The 27,501-nt window shown below is 43.2% G+C and overlaps 1 protein-coding gene across 8 annotated transcripts in view; it reads right to left on the reverse strand.

The window, feature by feature from the left end:
- lrrfip1b (leucine rich repeat (in FLII) interacting protein 1b) overlaps positions 1-8,972 on the reverse strand; it is a 33,068-nt gene extending 24,096 nt beyond the window's left edge. For all 8 annotated transcript variants that reach the window (XM_056750793.1, XM_056750792.1, XM_056750789.1 and 5 more), the window contains exon 1: positions 8,347-8,972. In XM_056750793.1, coding sequence (XP_056606771.1) covers positions 8,347-8,436 — 90 coding nt within the window. In that variant the 5' untranslated portion in view covers positions 8,437-8,972. The remainder of the gene's footprint in view (positions 1-8,346) is intronic.
- Positions 8,973-27,501: the final 18,529 nt, after the last annotated feature.

Below are 27,501 nucleotides of genomic sequence, written 5' to 3' on the forward strand. Positions count from 1 at the left end.
AAAGAATAAAGGAATTCAATCTGTGTTTTATGCTTTGGCTGAGGATACAGGGGAGCTGTATTTTCTGCTTTAACGTTCAGTTTCTGGTTTCGTTAAACACCAGTCTGTAAAAACAGACTACTAGCTGTTATTAGAGGGATTTGTGGTTCTGAGAGGAGAAGGCAGAGTGCTTGTCCTGGATCAGGCATGAGCATGGTTCATCTTCTCCTCAGCTGTGTCAGGACCCCACAGGCCTCCCTCTGGAACCATAAGGAACTAGATTCTTCCTGTGCCAGGAAAGAAATCAACTTTCCAAAACTATATTTATGAGCTAAGATATTTCAGTGCAATACTGCAACTGATTTGGCACAAAACATGTTATTTTGGAATGCTGCTTTTCTACAATTGACAAACTGCAGCTAAATCATCTATGTTAGTAGCATTCAGTGGAGTTTAACCTTCTTAGATAAAGGAGAAATGACTCGAACCTGTGCTTAGATGTGTTTGTGGAGCTTTTCTGTAAAAAGACTTCCAAATAAAGTTGATTTCAAATATCGATTGAGAGGTCGCATATATCCTGAGGCCTCAGCAACTGGATGTGAATTAACTTCAACACAATCTAATTCTGGAACGTCCACATAAGAATGGACTCTATTCAATTAGAAAATCCAATATTAAACTCAAGTACACTGATATATTCTTAATGTGTTTGTAATCCAAGAAATCCTATCATGAAAATATGTGGTAAGTTTCAAGTTCATTCCACTAGATAGAATTGATTTCAAAGACTAAAATGTACAAATGTATGTTTTTATACTCCATTTTAGCTTAATTTGGGTAGATACGCCGCTTGTTATGTTCTCTAAATCTAGGCACAGTCATTGCATTGTTTGAGAGAGTCCCTCTACTTTTGGTTGATCCAAAAATATGAGTTTGGAGCTGCCCACTGTATTTATCTGACCAATGACTTAAGCACTGTTCGTGATTATGTTTCTCAAAGCTAGTAGCACAAAAAATATATACTTCAAAGCCCAACTTTACACTTTCTTTGAAAACCATGAATACATTTCCTATGCAGATGATTAGATTCCATACCAAACAGGATTCCACCTCAAATCATTTAACATAGCCTATATGGTTAAGATGTAAGACTTATTTATGAGTTTTGCATCGAAAAGAGGGAACAAATGACAAGAGCGTTCCACCTTGAATGCTGACTCAGCAATACGGATTGTAACACTGAAATATCGTAATTATCATGTGATCCAGGTCTTAGAAAGAGTGATTCCTAAAAAAGCCTAATGGAGGCTAATGGATGTGTTGTTCTTCTAGGTGACAGGGCACAGAAGATTATACGCTCCATAGAGCACTCCAGACTAATCTGCTTTTAGAGCGCAGGATGCAAAGCATCACTTCCTGTCTGCTCCTCACCTCATTTTACCCAGCAACTTAATCACGGGCTTAATGCAACATGCTCACACCCAAACACAAAAAGGCCTATACAAACATCAGTTTTGCCTCCCATGTTTCACAGAAAGCAATGTAAGCTAATAAATGACCATTCATGAAGAACAAGAAAACTACACTCTAAAAAATACTGGGTACTTTTTTAAGCAAATTTTCGCTTACGACACGATCAAAGCTAGATAAAGGAATCAAATTCTTCGTTGAACAGTACCTGTTTGATTATGAAGGTAAGTGTTTTGTTTTCTTTTTGTGTTAGCGAAGGTGATAGGATAAGTACTTGAATACGAGTTATGACAGTTTTTTTTCACGGTTGTTAAATTCCAGGGCAACGGCAAAACAGAAGTTCTTCTTCTTCTTCTCCTTGTTTGTTGCAAGACGGATGTTGTGATACACCGCTTTGTGAAAAGGCGGAAGATAAGTTACGTCATTGTAAAAAGGGCGTATTGAGTGACAGTTGAGAGAGTAAACCCCCTCACCCTACTCGATGCTTCAGACAAACCGTTGTGGACACTTTGAATCACCTCAGGAACAAGCGAGCGAGGACAGCTGTTATTTGGAGAAAAAAAATATATTTTTTTATCTATAAAATTATTCAAAGTTCAAAAGTATTTAAAATTCGGCAGTTCACATGCGGTTTGAAATGTACCATCTGGCTTCGTTAGCTTTGGTTTGCTAGTCTGTATGCCCACGTTGTAGAGCTTTTTCAATAATTAAAACGTCCTTTTGGTCAACATTTCCTCAGAAAATTGTGACTTGTGTTAGTCATTTAGTTCGTAACGCATCTTTATATTAGTTTAAGGACGATACGTGAGTGTCATGTCAAAAAACAAACATCCAGCTAATGTTACTCATTATTTTTTTTTAAATACTAATAATGTTCGGTCACGGAACGTAGTGTTTTAAGAGTCTTTAAATTGCGTTAACAACGCAAGGTTGTGGGTTCGATCCCAGGGGATTGCAAATACCTATGTAAAATGTATAGGATGAAGCAATGTAAGTCGCTTTGGATAAAAGTGCCTAAATGTATATGTAAATGTCTTTAATACGAGAATGTAATTCTTTAGACCTCAAATACACGATTTATATATAAACATAACGCCTCTTTGAGAATTTGTTAAGACGCTGTCAGAGATGTGAACTTCAGGCCTTTAGCAGTTCAGCACACGTGGCTCCACTGAGAGCACTTCATCTCGGCCAGTGTTTTGGGAATATGCTGCTGGCTCTTATAGTGGTAAACCATGCGGTAAAATTAGATTTTGGTATATGAAACGAGCAATCATTGGTCTAATCATAATTCTACTTGTTCCTGAATTTGTCTAATTAGTTTAAGGGTTTTGTTAATGTTTATGATATTATTATTTTTTAAGGATATGTTTAACTTTCTGTACTAGAGCCCCAGAACTCACACAGCCTCTGCCACTCCCCACCCCCCCCTTACCCCCACCCGCCCATTCCTTGCAAATGTCAACCAATACCATGAAAAAATAAAGTTTTACCAAAGGTTTTTAATGCACTAGCTGCACAGATATCAACATTTGCTGGTTCAAATACCCATATGAGGTCTCTCTTCAAGTTAAAGTATTATTGCTTCAGGTTTCTGCATTTTAATTCACAGAAATCCTACAAAGTTTATTTCCCTATTTTAAAGTAGATAAGTTGTGACTGATATTTTTCTGATTTTTAAACTCAATATTATCAACATGGTTTAGTAAAATATAAACAAATGGTTCAGCGGTAACAAGTTCATTTAGACATACAGTGTATTAATGTCACATCCATAATGCTGGGATTGCCCTATACTAAAGCATTTTACTTGTGCCACTTTAATAACCTTGTTAAATGTATATGTCATCATCTTAAATTTATTGTAAAAACTGTAATTTTTAGTTGTTTATTTTTTTAAATATGTATAAACATAAATTGTATCTAAATATTTTAAATGCTGTTTAATTGTTTATTGAGCAGTAAAATATTGCATGCTTTTTATGATTTCCTTTTGTCTTGCATTTCGATCCTTAATTCAACTTTTGATTCTTACAGTTGCCTCTAGTAATTATCCGTGATAGGATTATTTATTGTTTTCAAACATTTCGGGTTTGTTTTAAACCTGAAATGTATTTTTTAACAAATAGTTGAGTTAAATAAAACAACCCAACATGTTGGGTCAAAGATTTAATCCAACTGGCTGGGTAAAAATAACCCAACGCCGCGTTGGTCCATATTTGAACCATCATTGCGATTGAAATAGGATGTTGTGGAGAGGCTTAAAAGATGCAGGTCAGTGGGTGGGGCTAGCTAGTCTGTAGTGACTGTAGCGGGACAGGGGCTTAGCATTCTGCTACTACACCATATGGAAGCCTGTTTGGCAAGCTGGTATTTCTGCTTAATTCCCTTTATGAGCCTAAATCACGGCTCCTACTCTATAAACTTCACCCTATCTGCATGACTGCCTGTCAATTACCTACAGTTAGAATACAGCCTGTAAGGCTTTCTGCTAAATACATCAGGAATTGGAAAATGAAAGGGCATCATGGGGAAAATAAGACGAATATGAATGGAATTCCAAGTTGCCATGGGCCCCACTTGCTGTGACTGAGGTACATGTTTAACGTGGATCACGACTGTGATTTTAGTTTCCATGCAGCTAAGATAAAGTAAATGTATTCAATAAGGATGAACAAACATCACCATTCTGATAGATAAAAAGAAAAAGTTCATAATTTCATCATTAGGGCACAATAAAAAACGTTTACACTAATGACATCAAAGTAATGGATATTGGAGAATGTTCATCATAATAAAGTACAGTATTTTTTACAAGGCTACAAACCATATCAGTTATTTAGAAAGCCCGTTTAAAAATTAATAAATATGAATGAAAACAAAAGCTGAGAATGAAATGGTTACAGTTACTATACTCAGACAATGTTGATAAAAACTGCAATTTTATTCCAAATTACTTTTCCATCTGTTATCACTTTCTTCACTTCAACAGTAGAGGGCAAACTAAATATGTGATGGTATATCATTGTCTGCACTCTGCAGTGCATTAACCTATAGCTATACTGTATACTACCAACAGCATAAGCTACTACACTTTTTTGTAATAAAATGACTATACTGTGTAACTTTTGTCATGTTGTTCAACAAGGGCATTCGCTTCAAGTTAAAGGAGTGATGAATTAAAATCACTATTTTAACCCAAGCTTTTGATATATGAGGGAATTGTATTCACGCGGACATCATGTAAGTGTTAGAACTGAAAACTTCCTAGTTACTGAGACTACAACTGTTATTGACACCAGGCCCAGCGAACGCCATGTTGTGGAATGCACCTATCTATGACTATGTTGATAGGTTGAACACTGCCTCCAAAGAAAAACATTAATGACTACTTCTCTAGCCCCGCCCACTGGTTCGTGCATGACAATTCTGAAGTGGCACGGAATCAGATAGATCGAGCAAGCAATAAACAAACATTCCGTTAAAGATAGTTAAATATTGTGCCATCCCTGGTTGTGGAAGAATACAGTCGCTGCATAACCTTCCTTCGGATTCTGACATTAGTAATGCGAGTTGTCTGTGATCTTAAGCCCGTGCGAATCGCCATCTCTGTGATTTGCTGGGATCATATATAATTTTTCAAGGTTTTATCTACCGTTTGCGAATAACGGAGGCTGTTTGAAGTTTTTTGGTATTATTTCAGGTGCTGGGTGATATTGATAAGTTACCGGAAGTCCCCCATTTGTTTATTTATCACGGAAACTCTTGACCGTACCTATATGACCGTACCTGTCTGCATTAGAGACCCGCGATCACAGTGATCTTTTTTCCTGTATCGATCACGGGTCTCAAATTCACACAGGTACGGTCATACATCATTAAATGCAATATAACTATAGGCTATACAAACTATACGCAAAGCCTTGCCATCACATCAGGAAAATAAGTCAGTAAATTTGAGTAAAATCATCTAATGCGATTGCGTCACATGAAATACTGATGTGGGGAGGTCATTTATAAGTCACAGGAAGTCTCCAGATAATACTATTGCCCTGCGAAAACTGTGAATGGTGCTTATGTGTAACCTAACGTTCGTCTCTAACCAAATTCACAGAAGGTCCAACTATGCAAACTGCTATCCAATCAAAGCATTAGGTTTTTTCATTTAGGTCCATTCAAACCAAGCTATTGCAGAGCTGGCCTCAAAACCTGTGTAGAAAATAGCCTATTACATATCGATTTCGATGTTTTTTTATTTAAAAACCAGTAGACCACATATAACAGTATAAAACAATAAACGAGCACAGTTCATAAGACTTTTAAAAGCTTAAGAAAAAAAAGATCAGACGTGATTCCAAGTTTGCACTGACTGCAATGTGATAAATAGACATTACAGACAAGAAAGCTGTTCAGTGTTCACTAAAACTGAACTAGAAGTTCAGTCATACAGGAGGGTCTGGCATTCTGCTTGAGAACGGTTGTGAAACTGACTATGATAAGTGACTGACATTGCAATTGTTGAAGCCAAAAGTTAATGAACAAAGCGTAACAGACATGGCTCAGGCTACATATAAAACACTGCAAGGGAAATGGAGTTGAGTTATGAAATGGGTGGGAAAATCTATTAATGGACATTATTATTGCGTTTCTCCTTGGCTTCATCCTTTTCTTAATGTTTGGTGTTCCGTTGAAAAACAGCTCAGCTGGCAGAGATGCTAATTTTATTCATTTAACATAAATCACTGCAACATATCTGTCCTACTGACTCATTAGCCCACTGACTCTATTACACCTATTTCATATCTGTAGAAATATCTCTCAATAACTGTCTTCAATTGTTCCTCTCCAGTCACATACTAAGTTTTTAACTTTAATTTTGGCTCAGTTCTTTCTGCCATTTGGCATTGTAGCTGATTATGAAAGTTCCAAGAGAGGATGTAAATGTTTATGTAGTCTCCATGGACTGAGTCATCCTGTACTAAGAGGGGTGATGAGTTTAAAGAGGTGCTGCAACGATGTGTCATGCATTCTGACTTCTTTACAATGTTAAACTCATGCTTCTCATGCTTAACATGCTCAACTTCTCAAAAAACGAGTTGGGCGTATTGCGTAGTATTTCTGTGCTCAATATACTCCCCCAGCGATCGTCCAGGTTTCGGAAAGTTTTTTTCGAACATAAAAAAACTGTTTTGTAAAAAAAAATCTTAACTTTCATTATTGGACAGTTCTCCAGGAAAAAAGCATGTGGCATGCCCACGTGGCAGCATAGATAGCAGGAGAAGGAGCATGCACTGACGTCACTTTCACTTGTGTTAAGGAGAGAGAGCACATGTTCGCGAAGTTCAGGTGTTTGTTTGTTCACTGCATTTAGGTGATGAATGTTATATAAACGTTGGATATAACACTGGATTTGTGAGATCGTTTGAAAATGATATATTAATGCCATCCCGCGCTAAAAGATGCCGGACATGAACCGCATGCGTTGAGTGAAACTGATTTCTGTGTTTTGTTGACAATGTGCATTAGTTCAGCCTACCCCTCCCCCCCGCACGCGCTGTATGATTTCAGAAGTAACCGTACAACTGTATCTATCTTTTATAAATGTTATCAAACTAAATACTCTTCGAAGATAAGACATATACAATACTACTCTATGGGTACTCAAGATTAATATAAGATTGGCAGAAGCCCTGAGTGTTAGGGCCACTTTAATAAAGGGTGGGTAGTTATAGAGGGCACAGAGTTTTATAAGAACATAAAGATCAGAGGACATTCTTTGATATGAACTACATATTTATATTTATATCAAATACTGTCAATTCCAGACCTGTATAAAAACAACTTAATAATCAACCTTTGATGGTAACTTTCATGGTTTAAGATTTAAGGTCTTGGACATGGTTAAACAATATAATCTACACGAAAGGCATGTGACAACAGCAACAAAGAGTGAATGCATTGTGAAAGGTTTTGATGTTCATATAAATAGAATATAAGTTGAATCAAAAGTTTATTTTAACCCTGGTACATAATAGTGTAGGTACCCAATATAAATCTTCTAAACAACAGATGAACTTGTGCAGCTAAGTAATTTGACAAGAAGAGTCTATGTGTGAATTCTGCAGCAAGGAAATGCTTTACATGTGTGCCCAGAATCTGTGATTCCAAACTATTTTTAAAGCATGACCAAACCGCTGCACCATACATTTGAATCAAGTCCATATTTCAAGCTTTGTTGCTCTGCCTCTCAATAGAAATATGAAAAAATGTCACATAGATGCCTACGATATAGGTGTCATTTTAAAAACACGAAACGACATAGGCTGGCACTATTCATACCATTCATTGGGTGTGATGTGCCGCATCACAAGGCTTTCTGACGTCAGCAGTCTGGGAGCTTTTTCGTTAGAAATCTGCTTTATGACGTCAGGGTGCTGTGCAGGTGTTTATGCATGCAGATGCTGATGCTCAACTGCGCTATTTGAACAGGGAAATATTTTATTGTCTTAATGCGATTTTTTTATTGATGTGATTAACCCATTTAACATGCATTTTGACAATGCTTTATTTTAACGAACCATCCCCCGTTATGCAAATCACGTAATTCATTAAAGCAGTGTCCTTTGATGCAGTCTGCGACGAATAATGTTTGATTGTTTCATAGAGGCTGCATGTGGATCGTCAAAATTTCCCATTCACGTGCTTAAAGAGGAGCGTCATCGGATCCATGCTTGTCAGCATGCAGGAAACGAGCGGACAGGATAGGACAAACGATTTAGCAGAATACATAGAAATACCCATTTAAATCGTTACTGTTTGAAGAAGGATAGCGTCATTGTCATTCTATATAATGCTAGAGTTTTACAGCCATATTGTTGATGAAAACATCCGCCTTACCTCTCGGGCTATTTGACTGAGAGCATCATCCTCCGCCGATAGTTTCTCTCGGTTGGGAACTCTTTTCCTCCCCGTTACTTGAGTTGCCATTTTAAATTCCCTTATGCTGTGTCACACACCTTCTGTAAAAAATACTCCCTTAAAGTGCTGTCCAGTTATGTAAGTATCAAAGATCACAGTGTGATGGTGTCATGGATTTAAGTGAACAACCCTCTGATTATGAATGAATAAATTGAAGTGAATAAACGAATTCCATCAGCAACAAAAAAATGTAGGGCACTTGGACACATCCTCCTTTCGATGCCCCATCGTCTCCCTAAAACGCATGAATATGGCAGGAGCCTGTTGAACATTCATAGCCTATACCTCGATGTGTCACAACATCACGATTGAAATAAAAAAAGTCAATATGCTGATACGCCATTCACAGGACCATATGCGCTCTTGAGAATACCGGTCATGCTGTCATCCTTCCAGATATTTCCCAAATCTGCTGGATCATTCGACGTAGCGTCAAAAGATATAATAAAAAACAATCGTCTGGCCAGAGCTGCATTTATTTCCAGGACAAAGCGAATTTGGTGACCGGCGCTATGGAAAGGATACAGCAAGCCAATGTCATACGGCTTGCAGAATGTAATGCTGGACTCAGTGGGAAGTGGGCGTGGTCTGTTCTTTTTCCTTTTAATACTTTGCATCTTCTCTCATCTACGATAAGTTCAAAAAATCATAAAGTTATAGATCAGAGATTGTTACTGTTTAATAGAAAAAAAACAAGTTAGGACTGTTTTTTATGACAAGCGCCGATCCTTCCTATACGCAAAATACGCAAGTTGCACAGGGCCCCTTGCACCACCAGGTGGCCTCCTTGAGTATCGAATCAAACACTATAATGTTAACAAGGCGCTGATTCAACTTTTGTGCCTTCGGAGTGTTCTGTAACAAAATTTACAGGAATCTTTGTAAATTTAATTTTGAATACTTAATGGCTTGGGTCGTAACCCCGGTGTTCTGGTCAGATTCCCTCCGCTGGCAATCATGGCCTCATAATAATACCCATCATCTTAATTGGTTATATCTCTCTTCTCTCCACCTCTAGCTGGTGTGTATGGCAAGCCGAATTAACTTTTAATCATTCTCAGGATATGATTTTTATTTCATCAATGAATTTTTTTCTAGTAACAGTCACAAAATGATATCCTGCGAATGTTAAAAAAGTAGAAAGTAAAATCGGCTTGCAAACGTTTTACATATCAATAAAAAACGTACTAGTGAGAATCCAATGACAGATACCAAGAATAATAGTTTTCTAGTTGAAATAAAATGTTTGATATCAAAAATGTGATTTCTGCGAGTGAAACACAAATATATATGAGTGAAGGACATTCGCCCCGTGTTTATCTCTTAATTCTGGAATTTCCGAATATGTATCAAGCAAAGGATGTAATGCATTCTTCTGTTCTATAAAAGGTTTGTAGTGAATAATATACTTTATGCTGTGGACTATTTAAGGAGCTGATCACATGCCATTGACCTCTTATTCACTCTTTGGGCATGATTTGGTTTGATGAAATAAAATGTTTGATATAAAAAATATGATTTCTGCGAGTGATGGTGTGATTGTTGATATCAAGAATTCACATATTTACAAGTGAAAATGTAATTACTTTTATTAAAATTAGTAATTGTAACCAGTAGAAATTCTATTCTTGATATCAAGAATTATAAATATAAAAATTGAATTTTTAATATCACAAATTCATATGCTGAGAATGATTAAAGGGGTCTTTTGACGCGGCTAAAACGAATATGATCGTTTGCTTTAGATGTAATACAATGTGTATACACAATTTAAGATTAAAAAACGCTGTATTTTCCACATACCATGCATGTTTGTATGGCCTCTTTTCTCTGCCTCTCTGAAACGCGCTGATATTTTACAAAGCTCATCGCTCTGAAACGTGAGGTGTGCTATGAGTGGCCAGTTCACTATTGCATAGTGATTGGTCGAATACTGCATGGAAATGTAATTACCCTTACCATATTTGGAACATCAGGTTCAAAATCATATGTACTGACAGGTGCGGCAACCTAAATGCGTTTAGATTTGGGCAGTCTTAGTCAAATTGTTTTACAAACTGACGTAGATTCGCCGGGGTGTGGTTACTCGAGCCTTTTCAGGCAGGTCTGGGTGATCATTCGCTTCTAGATAAAGTACATCTTTTGTTCCGAGACTTAAATTTTGCAATTGAACGTGTCTAATACATGCACGAGCAACGTATAACACACCAAAGACAAAGAAAAACACATTTTTCCGGCAAACACCCCTTTAAAAGCTTATTCTGCGTGCCATATGTGTGTGGTGAGCACATTGGCACCATTGTACTGTGGCTGCCATCGCATCATCCAGGTGGAGAACAAGACCCCCCTAAAATGATTGTAAAGCCCTTTGGGTGTACAGCAATAAACAATAAAGCGCAACATTAATGTCTCAGTTATTCATTCATTGACATACTCGGACAACATGCAGTGCACATAGATGATGACATATGTCTTACATATGGTTATGGCTTCTAAACAAAGCTAAAATCTTTAGATTAGTTAAATCAACAACATGCACGCTAGACCTACAAAACTACTAAAAGAGATGGTCCCAGAAATTATAGATCCTCTTCTTAGAATTATTAACTCATCTCTGACGTTACGACATGTGCCCAAAGCATATAAGGTGGCTGTTATTTCATTTATTGATTTTATTTAACCAGCTACAAAACTCATTGAGATTAAAATCTCTTTTACGAGAGGGACCTGGCCAAGACAGCAGCTACATATAATAAATTTACAAATTTACAGCAAAGCAATTAACAACAATCATAAATCACAACAACAAGCTTTCAAAGAACCTAACACATAATTTGTTAAAAGTGTCTTGAACTTATTTTAGGGCAGAAGTACAGTCAGCTTTAAATGTTTTTTAGATTATTCCAAATGTTGCCCCCTTGGACAATGATCGACACACAATGTAAGCATTCTGTAGCTTTTATTTGCCAGTGCCTATTTTTTTATTTTTTCTGCAACAGATTCAGGACGCCGAACTTCAAAAAGCATAATCAAACACAACAATCACTTTCTTCTTCTTCTCACCACATCCTACTCTCTTCTGTCTCACACTCCACAGCTACCTATTTCCTTAGTATTCATTAAAATTATTTACAATCACGTGGAAACAGAAAAAAATCAAATTGTTATTGTTGAGGTATCCATCCATCCATTTTCTACCGCTTATCCAAACTACCTCGGGTCACGGGGAGCCTGTGCCTATCTCAGGAGTCATCGGGCATCAAGGCAGGATACACCCTGGATGGAGTGCCAACCCATCGCAGGGCACACACACTCACTCATTCACTCACGCACTCACACCCTACGGACAATTTTTCCAGAGATGCCAATCAACCTACCATGCATGTCTTTGGACCAGGGGAGGAAACCGGAGTACCCGGAGGAAACCCCCGAGGCACGGGGAGAACATGCAAACTCCACACACACAAGTCGGAAGCGGGAATCGAACCCCCAACCTTGGAGGTGTGAGGCGAACGTGCTAACCACTAAGCCACCGTGCCCCCACTATTGTTGAGGTATCTCCTACAAAAAAATTACTGAAGTATCCCAAAACATTTTCTTTTCTGGCTTTTCTATCATTGTCAAACACTTTAGGACATAAATTCCACTAACAGTAACATGTACATGCTACAGCACAGCTTATCAATAAAATCAATAGTATTTGTTTCATACAACTGTGACATTACTAAACGTTTAGTGTTGAGGTGTGTTCAGAGATGTCTTGTCTTTAGTGTAGTGGGATATGTTTTACCGGTAGGCCCCACTAGGTGGTGTGAACTGTCTGTTCCAGGTTGAGCCTGTGAGTGACCGGCTGGTTGCCTATGATTGTGATGAGAGTGGCCTTAAGAGCACAACACATGTGCCAATTTAGAAGCGTAGCTATTCTGTGTCACTCTGGTCCTGAATGCTGGTACCCGTGGAAATTGTGTAGTGTGGGTCTTTGCTGTCGTGTTTCCAATTAACCAGCTATGGGCTAAATATTTACTGTGGTGGGTTGTTTGCAATAGTCGTCAGTGACGCTCATATTATGATTTTTTTGCAGGGGGAGTGCAGAGTGGGATGTTTATATCAAATGGCTATCTCCGTATTTTGGCTAAGTGCAGTCGGGGAGACACAGCCCTTTTGTTACAACCTCCAAAGTTGTCTTTCCGGTATGGCACGGACAGATCCGTATTACGCTGTTGTTTTGCCTTACTTATTTTGTTTAGTTTGGTTGTTTAGTTTGGTTGTTTTATTTTTTTCTGCTTTTGTGTGACAACAAGGGCACAAATATGTGTTGACTGGGTCATTCGGCCTGAGTGAAGGACATTCGCCCCGTGTTTATTTCTTAATTCTGGAATTTCCGGATATGTATCAAGCAAAGGATGTAATGCATTCTTCTGTTCTATAAAAGGTTTGTAGTGGATAATATACTTTATGCTGTGGACTGTTTGAGGAGCTGACCACATGCCATTGACCTCTTATTCACTCTTTGAGCATGATTTGGTTTGTTGTGACAATCACCTGCGAGTGCTGTATTTGGGTTAGTTAGAGTGGGGTGCTGTTAAGCGGATGGTTTAGGCTTCCCTGTGCAACTGATCTTCTTTGGAGGTTGTTATCAGCCTTCTTCACTTACTCCATGAGAGAACTGATCATTTACTTACTGTCTTGCTTGTATATTGAAGGTTCTGAAGATTTATAACGATTTGCTGTGTAATTAAGAGGTACATGTACTTTCAGTGGTCACAAATACGTACTGATTATCCTATGCTACAATTCATTTGCGTGTGCTATTACCCTGTTTGGTTGATGGTGCATTTGTGCTTGCTAAATCTAATGTTATTCTGACCGGTAAAGTTATACAGAATATTTTATGGGATTTTACCTCCTAGAGCTTTAATAAATTTGTAGTTGTTTGACTTCTGCCTGAATCTCAACTTCCTGGTCAGTTTGCACTTGCGTGCCTACAGTTTGTGGTGTTTTAATATCTTGGGGTGAAAGTCCCCAGGTGGCGTAGTTGGTACTTCTTATTAAATTGCCCATCAGGTCACATTCGGCTTGCTGGTGGTCCCCCCAGAACATCCTGTAATGACAAGTGCACACAACCACATACACCTCCACAATTCAATTTGTTTTCAAAACCTCTTCCTTTGACTCTACTGGACTCCCCTCTTGTTCAGGTAGGTTTACGGTTTCATCAATGGTTTAATATATGTAAGTTTCCTTTTCAGTTCTTTTGTTTCTCTCCTCTTCTCTAGGGTGAAACTCTGCTGCACGTGGATCCAAGCTGGTCTACAACCACCAGAACGTACTCTGCTCCCCCTCTACTTTTATCCAGATGCAGGTTATCAATGGAAATTATCTCAAGCGGAGCTGTTGTCTCGATGCTCTGAATTGGATATCCTGAGATGTTAAACTTTGACTGATCTTGGATTCACCTTTCAGCTCCTCAGATAAGACATCAATATTGCATGTGATTGCCATTGTGATTTGGGAAGTGCCAATCCACTTCTCCCTGTTGATTTGCTTTCAGAGCTTCTCCGATTGATTTCTAAATTTCTGGCTCCCAGTCTTGGGTACACTCTCTAACTGTGACCTCAATGGGCACTGGTCTCTGTGACAAGAAGTCTCCGTCTCGGTTCGCTGTTCCTGGTCTATAGTTCAAAGTAAACCCACCGTTGTCCTGCTGCATTTAGCTTTGCAGATTTCATGACGTACGTCAAGGGGCTGTTTTTACTGTAGACAGTGAAAGACGGCACATAAAACAGGTAGTCTCTGAAACATTCTGTGACTGCCCATTTGAGTCCTAAAAAAAAATCTGTGATTCCTTTTGGCAGGGGTCAACGTGCGCGACCCATAACCCACTACTCGTAGTTTGCTATCCTGACATTGGTACAATACGGGTTCTAACCCTTCTTCTGAGGCATCTACATGAAGTACGAATTCAATTCATTTATATTGTGCTTTTCACAATGTGTATTGTTCCAAAGCAGCTTTACAGGAACTGATAAGAAAACACAGAGAGGTAAAACACAGCCCAGTGCATGGTGTTTATAGAGCAATAAATAATAAATAATAAATAAATAAATGAATGCAGTCTCCCAGTAAGCATGCCAACACTGCCCTGCTGTGGTGAGAAACCCAAACTCCAATGATTGATTCATGGAGAAAAAAACCTTGGCAGAAACCAGGCTCAGCCGGAAGGGCCAGATCCCCTCTAATGTGTCATAGCTGCACTCAGTGACCCCGACCAAAAGCCACCGAGCAAACATCCACGAAGGAGAGCCCACCACCTGCTACCCAGGAAGTCCCACTCGCCGAAACCGTGCAGGTCCAACCTGGTCCCACTCTGCGATTGTCACCAGAATATAGAGGAACAACCAGGGAAAAATATTAATAGCATAATGTAACTTGATTCCTCTGTTGTCCATCACCGACCACAAGACCAGACCCACACAGCCCCCAAAAATGAAATCCCCACAACCAACAAGCCCCCCCCACTAGAATTTAAAAGGAAATTAGTAGTCATCCAATGTTTTACATCTTGGCTGCACTCTGCCAATTAGGATAGCTGGAAGGAATCATCTGGTCTAAATGAGATATAAAGAGGAGTATCATCTGCATAACAGTGGAAGCTAATTCCATGTTTTCAAATAATGTTGCCAAGTGGCAGCATGTGTATGGAGAAAAGCAATGGTCCTAAAACCGATCCCTGAGGTAATCCATAATTTACTTGCGATAGATTTGACGATTCCCCATTTAAATGGACAAATTAATATCAGATACAAATTTTTGCCTCGGCGCTGCTGTGTTCAGTCGATGTTAAAGGATGGCTCCGCTCAATTTGTGTTTTTATATACTCTTTTACGTATTTTTACTTTCTCTTTTTATACGATCAACGTCTGCACTATTTATCTATGACAAAAGAACACTTTTGGACATTGGACACCGCTGCACAAACCTGCTTCAGGACACTTTATCCACGGATCCAGCGTGGCCATTGGAGATTCTTCGGAACGCCGAGTTTAACATAGGCCACCCGAATAATCACAGAAGGCGAAAGAAACACCGCGGGCGTCGAGCTGGTATTCGTGACAGACTGAGAAACAAAGCTCACAGCCCCCCTCTCCCCAGTATTCTGCTCGCAAATGTCCACTTCTTGGAAAATAAGATGGACGATCTTAGAGCCAGGACAAGTTTCCAACGGGACATTAGGGACTGTAACAGCCTTTGTCTGTCTGAAACATGGCTCACTCCCTCGGTCCCGGTCACCGCTGTAACTCCGTCTGATAACTTTGCTGTTTTACGGATGGACAGAACAGCTGAGGCCGGTAAAATCAAGGGTGATGGAGTGTGTTTCATGATTAACAAGAAATGGTGCGACCCCAGGAATATCTCCATTCTGTCGCGTTCCTGCTCGCCTCATCTGGAACATCTCTCCATTATCTGCCACCCATTCTATTTACCCGCGAGTTCTCCGCGGTCATCGCTACTGCCGTTTACATTCCACCTCAGGCAGACACGAGCTTGGCCTTGTCCAAACTCCACGAAGAGCTCAGCGGCTACATCAACAAACACTCTGACGCTGCCTCTGTCATTGCAGGGGACTTTACAAAAGCCTACCTCAGGAAGGTAATGCCGAACTTCCATCAGCATGTATCCTGTCCAACCAGAGGACCGAATACACTGGACCATTGCTACACTCAGTTCAAGAATGCCTACAAAGCTCGTCCCTTGCCACCCTTCGGTAAGTCTGACCACGCGGCCATTTTCCTCACACCGGAATATAAACAAAGGATTGTTCAGGAATCCCCGGGGGAGAGGGAAGTGACGCGCTGGTCCTCCCACTCTGAAGCTATGCTGCAGGCGTCTCTTGATGACGTCGACTGGGACATGTTCCGGGCGAGTTCAGCTGACGTCAGCGAGTTCACGGATGTAGCATTAAGCTTTGTTTACATGCTAACTGACCAAGCCACTGAAACGATAACAATAAGGACATTCTCTAATCAGAAACCGTGGGGGGACAGAACAATCCGGGCTGCGGTTAACCAACGCACTGCCGCATACAACGCTGGTCTTCTGTCAGGAAACATGAGCGATTACAAAGCATCATGTTATGCTCTCCGACGGGCAGTTAGAGCTGCTAAACTCCGATACAGAGAGAGAATTGAGTCACATTTTCAGCTCAATGACTCTCGACGCATGTGGCAAGGACTGAAGACCATCTGTTCCTCTGGAAATAACTCCTCCGCCGAGGTGAAAGCAGATCCATCGCTGGCCGAAGAGCTAAACATCTTCTACGGCCGCTTCGATCGCAACGGCGGCGCGACTCTGCCGATCGAAGCGTCAGGTAGCAGCAGACAGAGCAGCGATGTTGATCATGTTATCACCGTGTCGGAGGACGAGGTTCGGAGAGAATTAAGGAGAGTAAACAGCAGGAAAGCCGCGGGACCTGATGGGATTACCGGTCGCGTTCTGAGATCGTGCGCCGATCAGCTTGCTGGTTTGTTTACTTCCATCTTTAATGAGTCCCTTGCTACCTCTGTGATTCCCACCTCATTTAAGAAATCTGTCATCATCCCTGTGCCTAAGAACAGTAAACCCTCTTGCCTGAATGACTACCGTCCAGTTGCCCTCACATCAACAGTCATGAAGGTTTTTGAGAGACTTTTAAAGAAACACATATGCTCCTCCATCCCTGCTACCTTGGACCCTCTTCAGTTTGCCTATCCCCCAAATAGGTCTACTGTTGATGCCATCTCTCAGGTACTGCACTCCTCCCTCACACATATTGACAGCAAAAATGGCAACTATGTCAGACTGCTATTCATTGACTATAGCTCAGCTTTCAACACTATAGTCCCCTCCAAGCTAGCTGTCAAACTCTTAGACCTCGGCCTAAACACTACACTCTGTGACTGGATCCAAGACTTCCTTACCGGCAGACCACAAGTGGTGAAAATGAGGAAATTCAGGGTCTCTCCAGCAATCGTGAAAACCTTCTATTCAGGGGCCATAGAAAGTGTATTGTGCATCTCAGTGTGGTACAGTTATGCCACAAATCATGACTGCAAAGCTCTGCAGAGAGTCGTGCGCCTAGCTGAGCGCATTTCTGGGTCTGCCCTCCCCTCTCTGCAGGACATCTACCTCAAACGCTGCAGAAGCAGAGCTGTAAAAATAATCAAGGACTCAAATCACCCCGGTAACCGTCTCTTCATCAAATTGCCATCGGGCAAGCGCTTTAGAAGTGTGATGGCAAAAACTGAGAGACTGAGGTGGAGCTTCTATCCTCAGGCCATCAGGCTCCTAAACTCAGTCTCATAACATCATCAGGACTCATTTAATTAACTGTAACACCCATCATTATCCATCTTTCGCATTGCTGCTATGTGTACATACCCAGTACAACCTGTTTGCACATTTCTCTTGCACATCCCTGTTTATATTGATATTTATTAAATCCACACTAGACTGTTTTGCACATTCTAGTTTATTGCACAATTTACTCCTTATTTTGTTGTTTTTACTTATTATTATTATTTTTTTTTAATCTCATTCCTACCTATATTTAAATATATGCTCCTGTGTTATGTATTATCCTTTATTTGCACTGTCCATTGAGCGGACCTGTCCTGACCTCCATTTCACTGCTGATTATACCCTGTATGATTGTATATGTGACAAATAATAAACTTGAACTTGAACTTGAACTTGTCTGATAGGAAATATCTGAACCATTGTAGTGCCTGTCCCTGAATACCAGTATACAGTTGTGTTCAAAATTATTCAACCCCCACTGAAATTGATTGTTTTGGTCGGTTTGACATTGATTATGATCATTCGGTCATCCTGCTTACAATTAAATCAAAGAGGCACGTGTAGGTCAGAAAAATATAACATAACATTTATAATGAAATAACCACAAATGTCTTTTCTGAGCTCACATCATTATCAGTTTTATTCAACCCCCAAGTGACATTCAATCTTAGTACTTAGTACAACATCCTTTTACAGTTATAACAGCTTTTAAACGTGAAGCATAGCTTGACACAAGTGTCTTGCAGCGATCTACGGGTATCTTCGCCCATTCATCATGGGCAAAAGCCTCCAGTTCAGTCACATTCTTAGGCTTGCGCACTGCAACTGCTTTCTTTAAGTCCCACCAGAGGTTCTCAATCGGATTTAAGTCTGGTGACTGCGATGGCCACTTCAAAATGTTCCAGCCTTTAATCTGCAACCATGCTCTAGTGGACTTGGAGGTATGCTTGGTATCATTGTCCTGTTGAAAGGTCCAACGTCTTCCAAGCCTCAGGTTTGTGACGGACTGCATAACATTGTCATCCAATATCTCCTGGTACTGAAGAGAATTCATGGTACCTTGCACACGCTAAAGCTTCCCAATACCTGCAGAAGCAAAACAGCCCCAAAGCATGCTTCACAGTAGGCAAGGTGTTCTTTTCTTCATAGGCCTTGTTCAAACATAGCGTTGATCCATGGGCCCAAACAGTTATAATTTAGTTTCATCAGTCCACAGAACACTATCCCAAAACTTCTGTGGTTTGTCCACATGACTTTTGGCATACTGCAGCCGACTCTTCTTATTCGTTGGGGACAGCAAGGGGGTGCGCCTGGGAGTTCTGGCATGGAGGCCTTCATTACGCAGGGTGCGCCGTATTGTCTGAGCAGAAACTTCAGTACCCACATCTGACAAATCTTTTCTCAGTTCCTCAGCAGTCACACGGGGACTTTTCTCCACTCTACGCTTCAGGTAGCGCACAGCAGTCGAAGTCAGCATCTTCTTTCTGCCACGACCAGGTAGCATTTCAACAGTGCCTTTTGCCTTGAATTTGCGAATAATGCTTCCTATGGTGTCTCTTGGTATGTTTAACATCTTTGCAATCTTCTTATAGCCATTGCCCTTCCTGTGAAGAGTAATCACCCGTTCTCTTGTCTTCCTGGACCATTCTCTTGACCTCACCATGTTTGTAACCACACCAGTAAATGTCTAGAAGGAGCTGAGTATCACAGTCATTTTAAAGCTGCCTAATTGGTGCTTATTAGGCTTTATTGCTGCTCCCTGATATCCACAGGTGTTTTCAATACCTGATTGAAAACACTTCATTGAACCTCTGTTCTTCAGAGTGGTAGTCTTTAAGGGGTTGAATAATTATGTCAATGAAGAATTCACAAAAGAAACATTTACTACTGTATTACAAAACTAATTGATGTCATTTTAGTTGCATATGGTTCTTTAAGAAGTCCTTGTAGGATTTCATTCTGAATACAATTACAAATGTACACTAAATTCCCTAAAACCATTTACAGCATTGGGGGTTGAATAATTTTGAACACAACTGTAATTGTGTAAACAATCTAAAAGTTATGTTCTATGGTATCAAACACAGCACTAAGGTCAATCAGGACTGGAAGTGATATGTTACCTTTATCAGATGCTATAAGCAGATCGTTTGTAATTTTAACAAGAGCAGTTTCAGTGCTGTGATGTGGTCTAAAGCCAGACTGAAATTTTTTGTGTATGTCATTATCTTGTAGGAAAGAGCACAACTGATTTGACACTACTTTTCTAGTATTTTAGACAAGTATGGGAGATTTGAAATTGGTCTATAGCTTCCAAGTTCATTGAGGTCTAAATTAGGTTTCTTGATAAGAGGCTTAATGACAGCCAGCCTAAAAGGTCCCGGGACATGGCCTAGATTAATTGACAAATTGATATTGTTATAAATGGGCTCAATTGTGTCATGAAACTCAGTGGAGAACATGGCGTGAGAACCCAAGTGCAGGCAGGACTCAGACGTGGGGTAAACAAGGATATTTATTAACAAAGAAATACTAACAAACAGGTAAAACAAAGACCCACGATGGGGGAAAACAATACAGGGATAAATATACCAAGATAATAAACAAGGACACTGTCTCAATAAACTAAGAAAACAAACACTAGAGACAAACACTAAACTGAACTAAACTACACTTACAAGACAGGAACTCGGGAGACAACAAACTTGAAACAGCAAGACTTTGATGGGCACAGCATTCAACTACAGGAACAGACAGGGTACAGCTTACAGGGTATCATATACAATGAACGCGCACAGGACAATGAAACATGAGGATTCTTATAGGGAAGATAACAAGAGGGAACAGGTGCAAGGGATTACAATCAAGGAAGGCTAATCAACACAAACTAGGTAACAGGAGGGTAGGAACGATGACGAGACAAGAGAGAGATGAAATCGTCTCTCTCCCACAAGAAACAGAGGATTCTGTATGATTCCACCTCTAAACCAAGAAATACCTGACAAGGAGAGGTGGAACCATGACAGAACCCCCGCCTTAAGGAGCAGCAACCTGATGCTCCTCAAAGGCACGAACAAGACAAGGCAGACTGAGACAAAGACAAGATCAAACAAAACATGGAAAACAAGACTAGGGGCAGACAGGCAAGGACAATGAGTGGATTAGGGTGGGACAATAAAAATAACAGACAAGGGAGGGGGGGTGGAGGCAAACAAGAACACATCGGGGGAAGTCCAGAAGGGGCAGGGCTGGGAGGGGAAGTCCTAGCCCTGGGGAACGCGCCAGAGCGCGGAGCCCCAGGGGGCTTGACAGGGCTGGGCGCCGGCTGATGGGCCGGCTGGACAGGGCTGGGCGCCGGCTGATGGGCCGGCTGGACAGGGCTGGGCGCCGGCTGATGGGCCGGCTGGACAGGGCTGGGCGCCGGCTGAAGGGCCGGCTGACCAGGGCTTGACTTCGGCGGCGGCTGGGCGGCCGGGCTTGACTTCGGCGGCGGCTGGGCGGCCGGGCTTGACTTCGGCGGCGGCTGGGCGGCCGGGCTTGACTTCGGCGGCGGCTGGGCGGCCGGGCTTGACCTCGGCGGCGGCTGGGCGGCCGGGCTTGACTTCGGCGGCGGCTGGGCGGCCGGGCTTGACGACGGCGGCGGCTGGGCGGCCGGGCTTGACGGATGTCTCTGCTGGACCGGGCTTGACGGCGGTCTCTGCTGGACCGGGCTTGACGGCGGTCTCTGCTGGACCGGGCTTGACGGCGGTTGCTGGACCGGGCTTGGTGCCGGTTGCTGGACCGGGCTTGGTGCCGGTTGCTGGACCGGGCTTGGTGCCGGTTGCTGGACTGGGCTTGGTGCCGGCTGCTGGACCGGGCTTGGTGCCGGCTCCTGGACCGGGCTTGGTTCCGGCTCCTGGGAGGAATCTGCGGCCGGGCTGGACGCTCGGACCGTCCCCTCCCCACGGCGCCCCCCCAAAAAATATTTGGGGTTTGACACCACCGGACTCGGGACCACCGGACTCGGGACCACCGGACTCGGGACCACCGGACTCCCAGCTGCCCTCCGCTGCCTCTTCTTTTTCAGCCGACCCACCCGTCTGGTGGTCGGCTGAAGGAAGGAGGTGAAGGGCTCTGCTGGTTCGGGGTTGGAGGCCTCAGAGGAAGACCCCGAAGAATTTCTTCTCCCCCGTTTGCCCCGGAGACCAGATGGTGGTGGAGAGACTGCAGAGGTTGAGGGGGAGGGAGTGGTGATGCCCATAACCCCGACCTGCAGGGTACGACCCTCCGGGATAGCGACCAGCGGAGATGGAAAACAGGACTGAACTGGGACCCTGGACTCCGACCTATTCGTGGCATACCGCCACACGACATCGAAGTCCAGCGGTCTCAGCATCCTCATCTCCGCTGGCGACAGAGGATCCCTGAGGCCGCGGCTGAACAACACCGCCAACTCCTCCTCCCCAAAGACCACCTCCTCTGCGGCATCGAGGAACCTATCGACGTAGGTCCCCAGGTCGTCGTTACCTTGACGGATACCGCAGAGGTGGCGTGCCTGGCGGGACCGCAAGCAGTTCGTCTTGACTGCCTGCTGGGTTCGGTATGGCGCGTTCATTCTGTCATGAAACTCAGTGGAGAACATGGCGTGAGAACCCAAGTGCAGGCAGGACTCAGACGTGGGGTAAACAAGGATATTTATTAACAAAGAAATACTAACAAACAGGTAAAACAAAGACCCACGATGGGGGAAAACAATACAGGGATAAATATACCAAGATAATAAACAAGGACACTGTCTCAATAAACTAAGAAAACAAACACTAGATACAAACACTAAACTGAACTAAACTACACTTACAAGACAGGAACTCGGGAGACAACAAACTTGAAACAGCAAGACTTTGATGGGCACAGCATTCAACTACAGGAACAGACAGGGTACAGCTTACAGGGTATCATATACAATGAACGCGCACAGGACAATGAAACATGAGGATTCTTATAGGGAAGATAACAAGAGGGAACAGGTGCAAGGGATTACAATCAAGGAAGGCTAATCAACACAAACTAGGGAACAGGAGGGTAGGAACGATGACGAGACAAGAGAGAGATGAAATCGTCTCTCTCCCACAAGAAACAGAGGATTCTGTATGATTCCACCTCTAAACCAAGAAATACCTGACAAGGAGAGGTGGAACCATGACACAATTGCAACAGGTAATAACTCTTTTAATAATTTAGTTGGAATGGGATCTAATAAGCATGTTGTAAGTTTTGATTTTACAATAAGTTTAATTAAATCTTCCTGTTATAGGTGAAAAACACTAACTTTTCTTTTGGGGCGATAGTTGATACTAATTCATCGGACACACTTGGATGTTGGGTTTTTACTATGTTGTCTTGCATGTTTTCGATTTTCTCTGTAAAAAAAAATCATGAATTCATTGCTATCAAGGTGCGGCGGAATAGCCAGGTCAGGTGAAGTTAGTTTTTATCAATTGTACTAAATAAAAACCTTGCATCGGTTTTTGTTAGTTTCTATGAGGTTACGGAGGTGATGAGCTTTCGCTGATTTTAGTGTCTTTTATAACAGTTTGCACTCTCTTTCCATGCAATTTGAAAGACCTCTAATTGCGTTTGTTTCCATTTGTGCTCCATTTTACGCATTTCTCTTTTTTGGGCGCGAGTGGTGCTATTGTACCATATGGGCTATGATATTCTCATAAATCTTTTTGGACTTCATAGGTGCGACTGCTTCTGATGCATTAGAGAAAATTGTGCCAATGTTGCTGGTCATGTCATCGAGTGATTCTGTATTTATTGGTAAGGTTATTAGAGGAGTCAGATCTGCCAAGTTCTTTACAAAACTTTCTTTAGTAGTTGAGGTGATTGTTTTACCCTGTCAGTAACGGGTTATACAACTGATTTCTGCAGTGCGCTGTGTACATGTTATAAGATGGTGATCGGTGACATCGTCGCTTTGAGATATAGTGTCGATATTGGTTAGATCGGCTCCGTGAGATATAATCAAGTCTTGTGTATGATTAAGTCCATGAGTGGGTCTATTGATGTTTTGCGTTTCACCAAAAGTAGCTCTTTAAACGCCACTGCTAATGTATCGTTTGCACTATCTACATGGATATAAAAATCTCAGACAATCATTACTTCATCAAGGTTAATAAGTATCAGAAAATTAATGTTGGGCCGAAGGGGTCTATAAATAGTTGCCAATGTAAGAGAAAGCAATGTTTATTTTACTTTTGTTAGGAAGAATTATGTTCAACGCAAGTACTTTAAATGATTTAAATTTATGCACTGTTCTCAGAGTTACGGTAAGAAAGTATCTAAAGAGTGTCTTGTATGGGATCAGAATCCCATAGTCTTGTCCTCGATTGCGCCTTTGCCGTGAATGTGCCGGTGCAGGAGTGAGGTTCATTTGCGCTCGTCGTGTTCTCGAAGCCTGGGGTCTGTGCATGGAAACACGCGGAGTAGAAGTGGTAGGAGTATTACAATGATTGTCGAAACTTACTGTGGCTTTGCGAGTATCAGCCCGGGATGTTTTCTGTGACGTTTTGCGTTCTCGCAGATGTGTCTGCCTCTTGATTAAATCCTGAATCTGGATCCACAACCTCCAGTTCCAAACGAAGTGCGAAGAAAGATTCATCATCTGCACCCAGAGGTAACGTTAAACACACGTCTGAAACATTAGCAATTGCTGATGTAATAATGAGAACGTCTTGGTGACGTATGTAACCTCAGTTCCCTGATGGAGGTAACGAGACGTTGTGTCGAGAGCGACAGATGGGGTTCGCCCTTGAGAACCAATCAACTCTGACTACTATAGAATGGGCCAATAAAATTTGGCGAATGAAATTTGCATGCCGGTCTCCGCCCCCCGGATGTCTGGTATAAAAGGAAGCTGGCGTGCAGCATTCCTTTACCTCTTGTTCTGAAGAGCCTGAGAATCTCTCACGACTGCAGCAGAATACGATACGTGTTTGTGGCATAAGGGACACAACGTCTTGTTCCCTCCATCAGGGAACTGAGGTTACATAAGTAACCAAGACATTCCCTTTCTGTCGGTCTCTCGACGTTTTGTTGAGAACGACAGATGGGGTTGCCTAAGGAAAACGCAACAACGCTGTATCGCGTCACAATCTCTAGCAAAGCGACGGTAACAGGCCTGGGCATGTCAGCTCGATGCTTTCGAGAAACTGTAGTTAACCGTGAGGTGGAGGTCCACCTGGGGAAGCTCATGGGTTACCAGGAGTGGGAACCATTCTCTTTAGATACATCAGACGGAACAGCCCACGGAGGGGGTTGTTACAGACGTCCGGTAGCACTAGGTCCAGTTAGAGCTATCTGTGATAGTTCATATGGTATCCCGGCCTAAGGGGGAAGGCTGCTCTGCCCAGCCAACCCCCATGGGGTGCTTGCTTAGTGATGGATGGAATGCCTGTTCTTAACCAGTGTTTGGGTAAGAAGGAAGGTTTGTGAGATACCTGTTCTTAGCCATATGTTTGGGAAAGAAGAGCGGTGGATAGCACACTGGCCCAACCTACTGGAGGGTGGAAAGGTGCTTTCGCAGGCATACGCCCCCTCGGATGCCAGTCCTACATGTCGCCACACAGGATGTGGGCTGACACCGGGTTAACGCTAAGGTTTTTAACCCTTGCGAAGGTGTTTGGGCGTTGCCCAACCCGCAGCTCTACAGATGTCTGCTAGAGAGTCGCTTCTGGCCAGTGCCCAGGAGGTGGCTATACCCCGTGCGGAGTAAGCCCTCACTGCCAACGGGCATGGGAGATTCTGAGATCGTTATGCCATCGTAACGGCATGCACGACCCAGTGCACTAGCCTCTGCTTGGAGACAGCCTTCCCCTTCTGCTGTCCTCCAACACAGACTAGGAGCTAGTCAGAGCTTCTGCGTGCGGTCAAGGTAGAGGCGCAGTGCACGTACTGGACACAACATGGATCGGGTTGGGTCTGCCTCCCCGATGGGGAGCGCCTGTAAGTTCACCAGTTGGCCCCGGAAGGGAGTAGTGGGAAATTTTTGGGCACGCATCCGGGCCTGGGTCTCAAGATAACGTGAGAGTTTCCAGGGCCGAATTCAAGGCAATCCGGGGACAGGGAGGATGCTTGGAGGTCCCCTACCCTCTTGAAGGAAGCGAGCGCCATCAGGAGGGCCGTCTTACTCGTTAGGTAAGGAAGACCGGAGGCCCCAGAGGCCCCCCAGGACCGTTTAAGGATCCCAAGAGGATATGGAGCAGAGACGAGGCAAATTCCGCCCTCCCGCGCCCCGTAGGAACCTGGTAATCAGGTCGTTTTGCCTTAGAAACTTTCCATCAACTGAGACGTGATGAGTGGCGATAGCGACTACATACACATTCAGTGTGGAGGTGAGATGTTAGTCTCCAGTCTCGTAAGAAGGACAACACAATCCTGATCGAGCACCTCAGTGGGTCTTTCTCCTTGAGAGAGACACCAGGATGAGAATAGGCGCCGTCTATATGCGTGTAACCGCATAGTAGATGGGGCCCTACCCTGGATGATGGTCTCCACCATAAAGGGGGAGTAGCCAACTCAGGATCTTGTCGTCCCATCTAGAGACCAGACATGGGTGTTCCAGAGGTCTGATCTGGGATGCCAGAACATGTCCTTCCCCCTTCATTAGCCACCGAGACAGTGTGGGCAGCTCTCGAACTCCCGGGGGACCAAGGGGACAGTCTACTTCAGCATTCCCCACCGGGGGTGGTTTGTCGGCTGGCGGAGCTAACCATATTTTGCGGGGGTCCCCGGAGGGAAGGTTGGCTCCGCCTTTTTGCCTGCCTGGCTGGACAGCTGCACGCACTTTCGGTTTGAGAGTGGTGGAAGCTGTCGTGTGTGTACGACCCTACGATTCGCCAGGGCGTGAGGTCGGGTTGCCGGGCACAGTCCAGTGGAGTGTGCGATTGGCTGCAAGTACACCCGGGGAGAACGGGAAAAACTCTGTGAGTAAGTGTGCGCCATGCCCTGTAAAGGGTCCGGGTTTGGTGACGAGGCAGGATCCGTCCCGTACTGACCGATCGGAGCCGTGGCTGTGAAGGTCGGGCCCGATGTTGTTCTCCCTGGGGTCTTCCCGTCAGTGTCAATTCTTTCGAGAAGGTTGCTGACAGGGTGGAGGTTTCCCCCTCGACCTCCGCTTCCGGGGTGCCGCCTGTGGGGGCACAGGAACCAGAGCCGATGTCAACGGGGTCCTGGGCTGCCAGGAAGCAGTCACACCAGATCTCGGAGGCCTCTAGGCGGCCGAGTCGCAGCACTGTAAAATGTGGCTAATTGCCACTGTCTGCTTTACTGAGCGCAGTCCTCGACGGTGTTACCATCAACCCACCCTGCGAGACGGGTGCATAAAGAAAGCGGACTTTCTAGGTGTCACTCATCTGGGCAAGGTACAGCAGGGGATGTCTCTCCTGGACCACTACCATGGACATCGCCCGACCCAGGGCCCATGCCGCCTAATTGGTCGCCCGTAGAGCGCTGTCAGTGGCGGCACGGAGATCCTGCATTATACCTGGGTCGGCCTTACCCCCGTGGAGTTCTCTCAACACCTTGGCCTGGCAGACCTGCAGGATGGCCATGGCGTAGAGAGAGGAGGCAGCCTGGCCCGCGGCAGCGCAAGCTTTCGACACCAGTGATGCCAAAGTCCTACACGCTTTAGACGGTAGGCATGGCCGATTAGATCTCGACATAGCCTTTGGCTGTCTACCATCGAGGGAAGTAAAG

This window comes from Triplophysa dalaica, chromosome 6 (assembly GCF_015846415.1).
Source record: "Triplophysa dalaica isolate WHDGS20190420 chromosome 6, ASM1584641v1, whole genome shotgun sequence".
Classification (NCBI taxonomy): domain Eukaryota; kingdom Metazoa; phylum Chordata; class Actinopteri; order Cypriniformes; family Nemacheilidae; genus Triplophysa; species Triplophysa dalaica.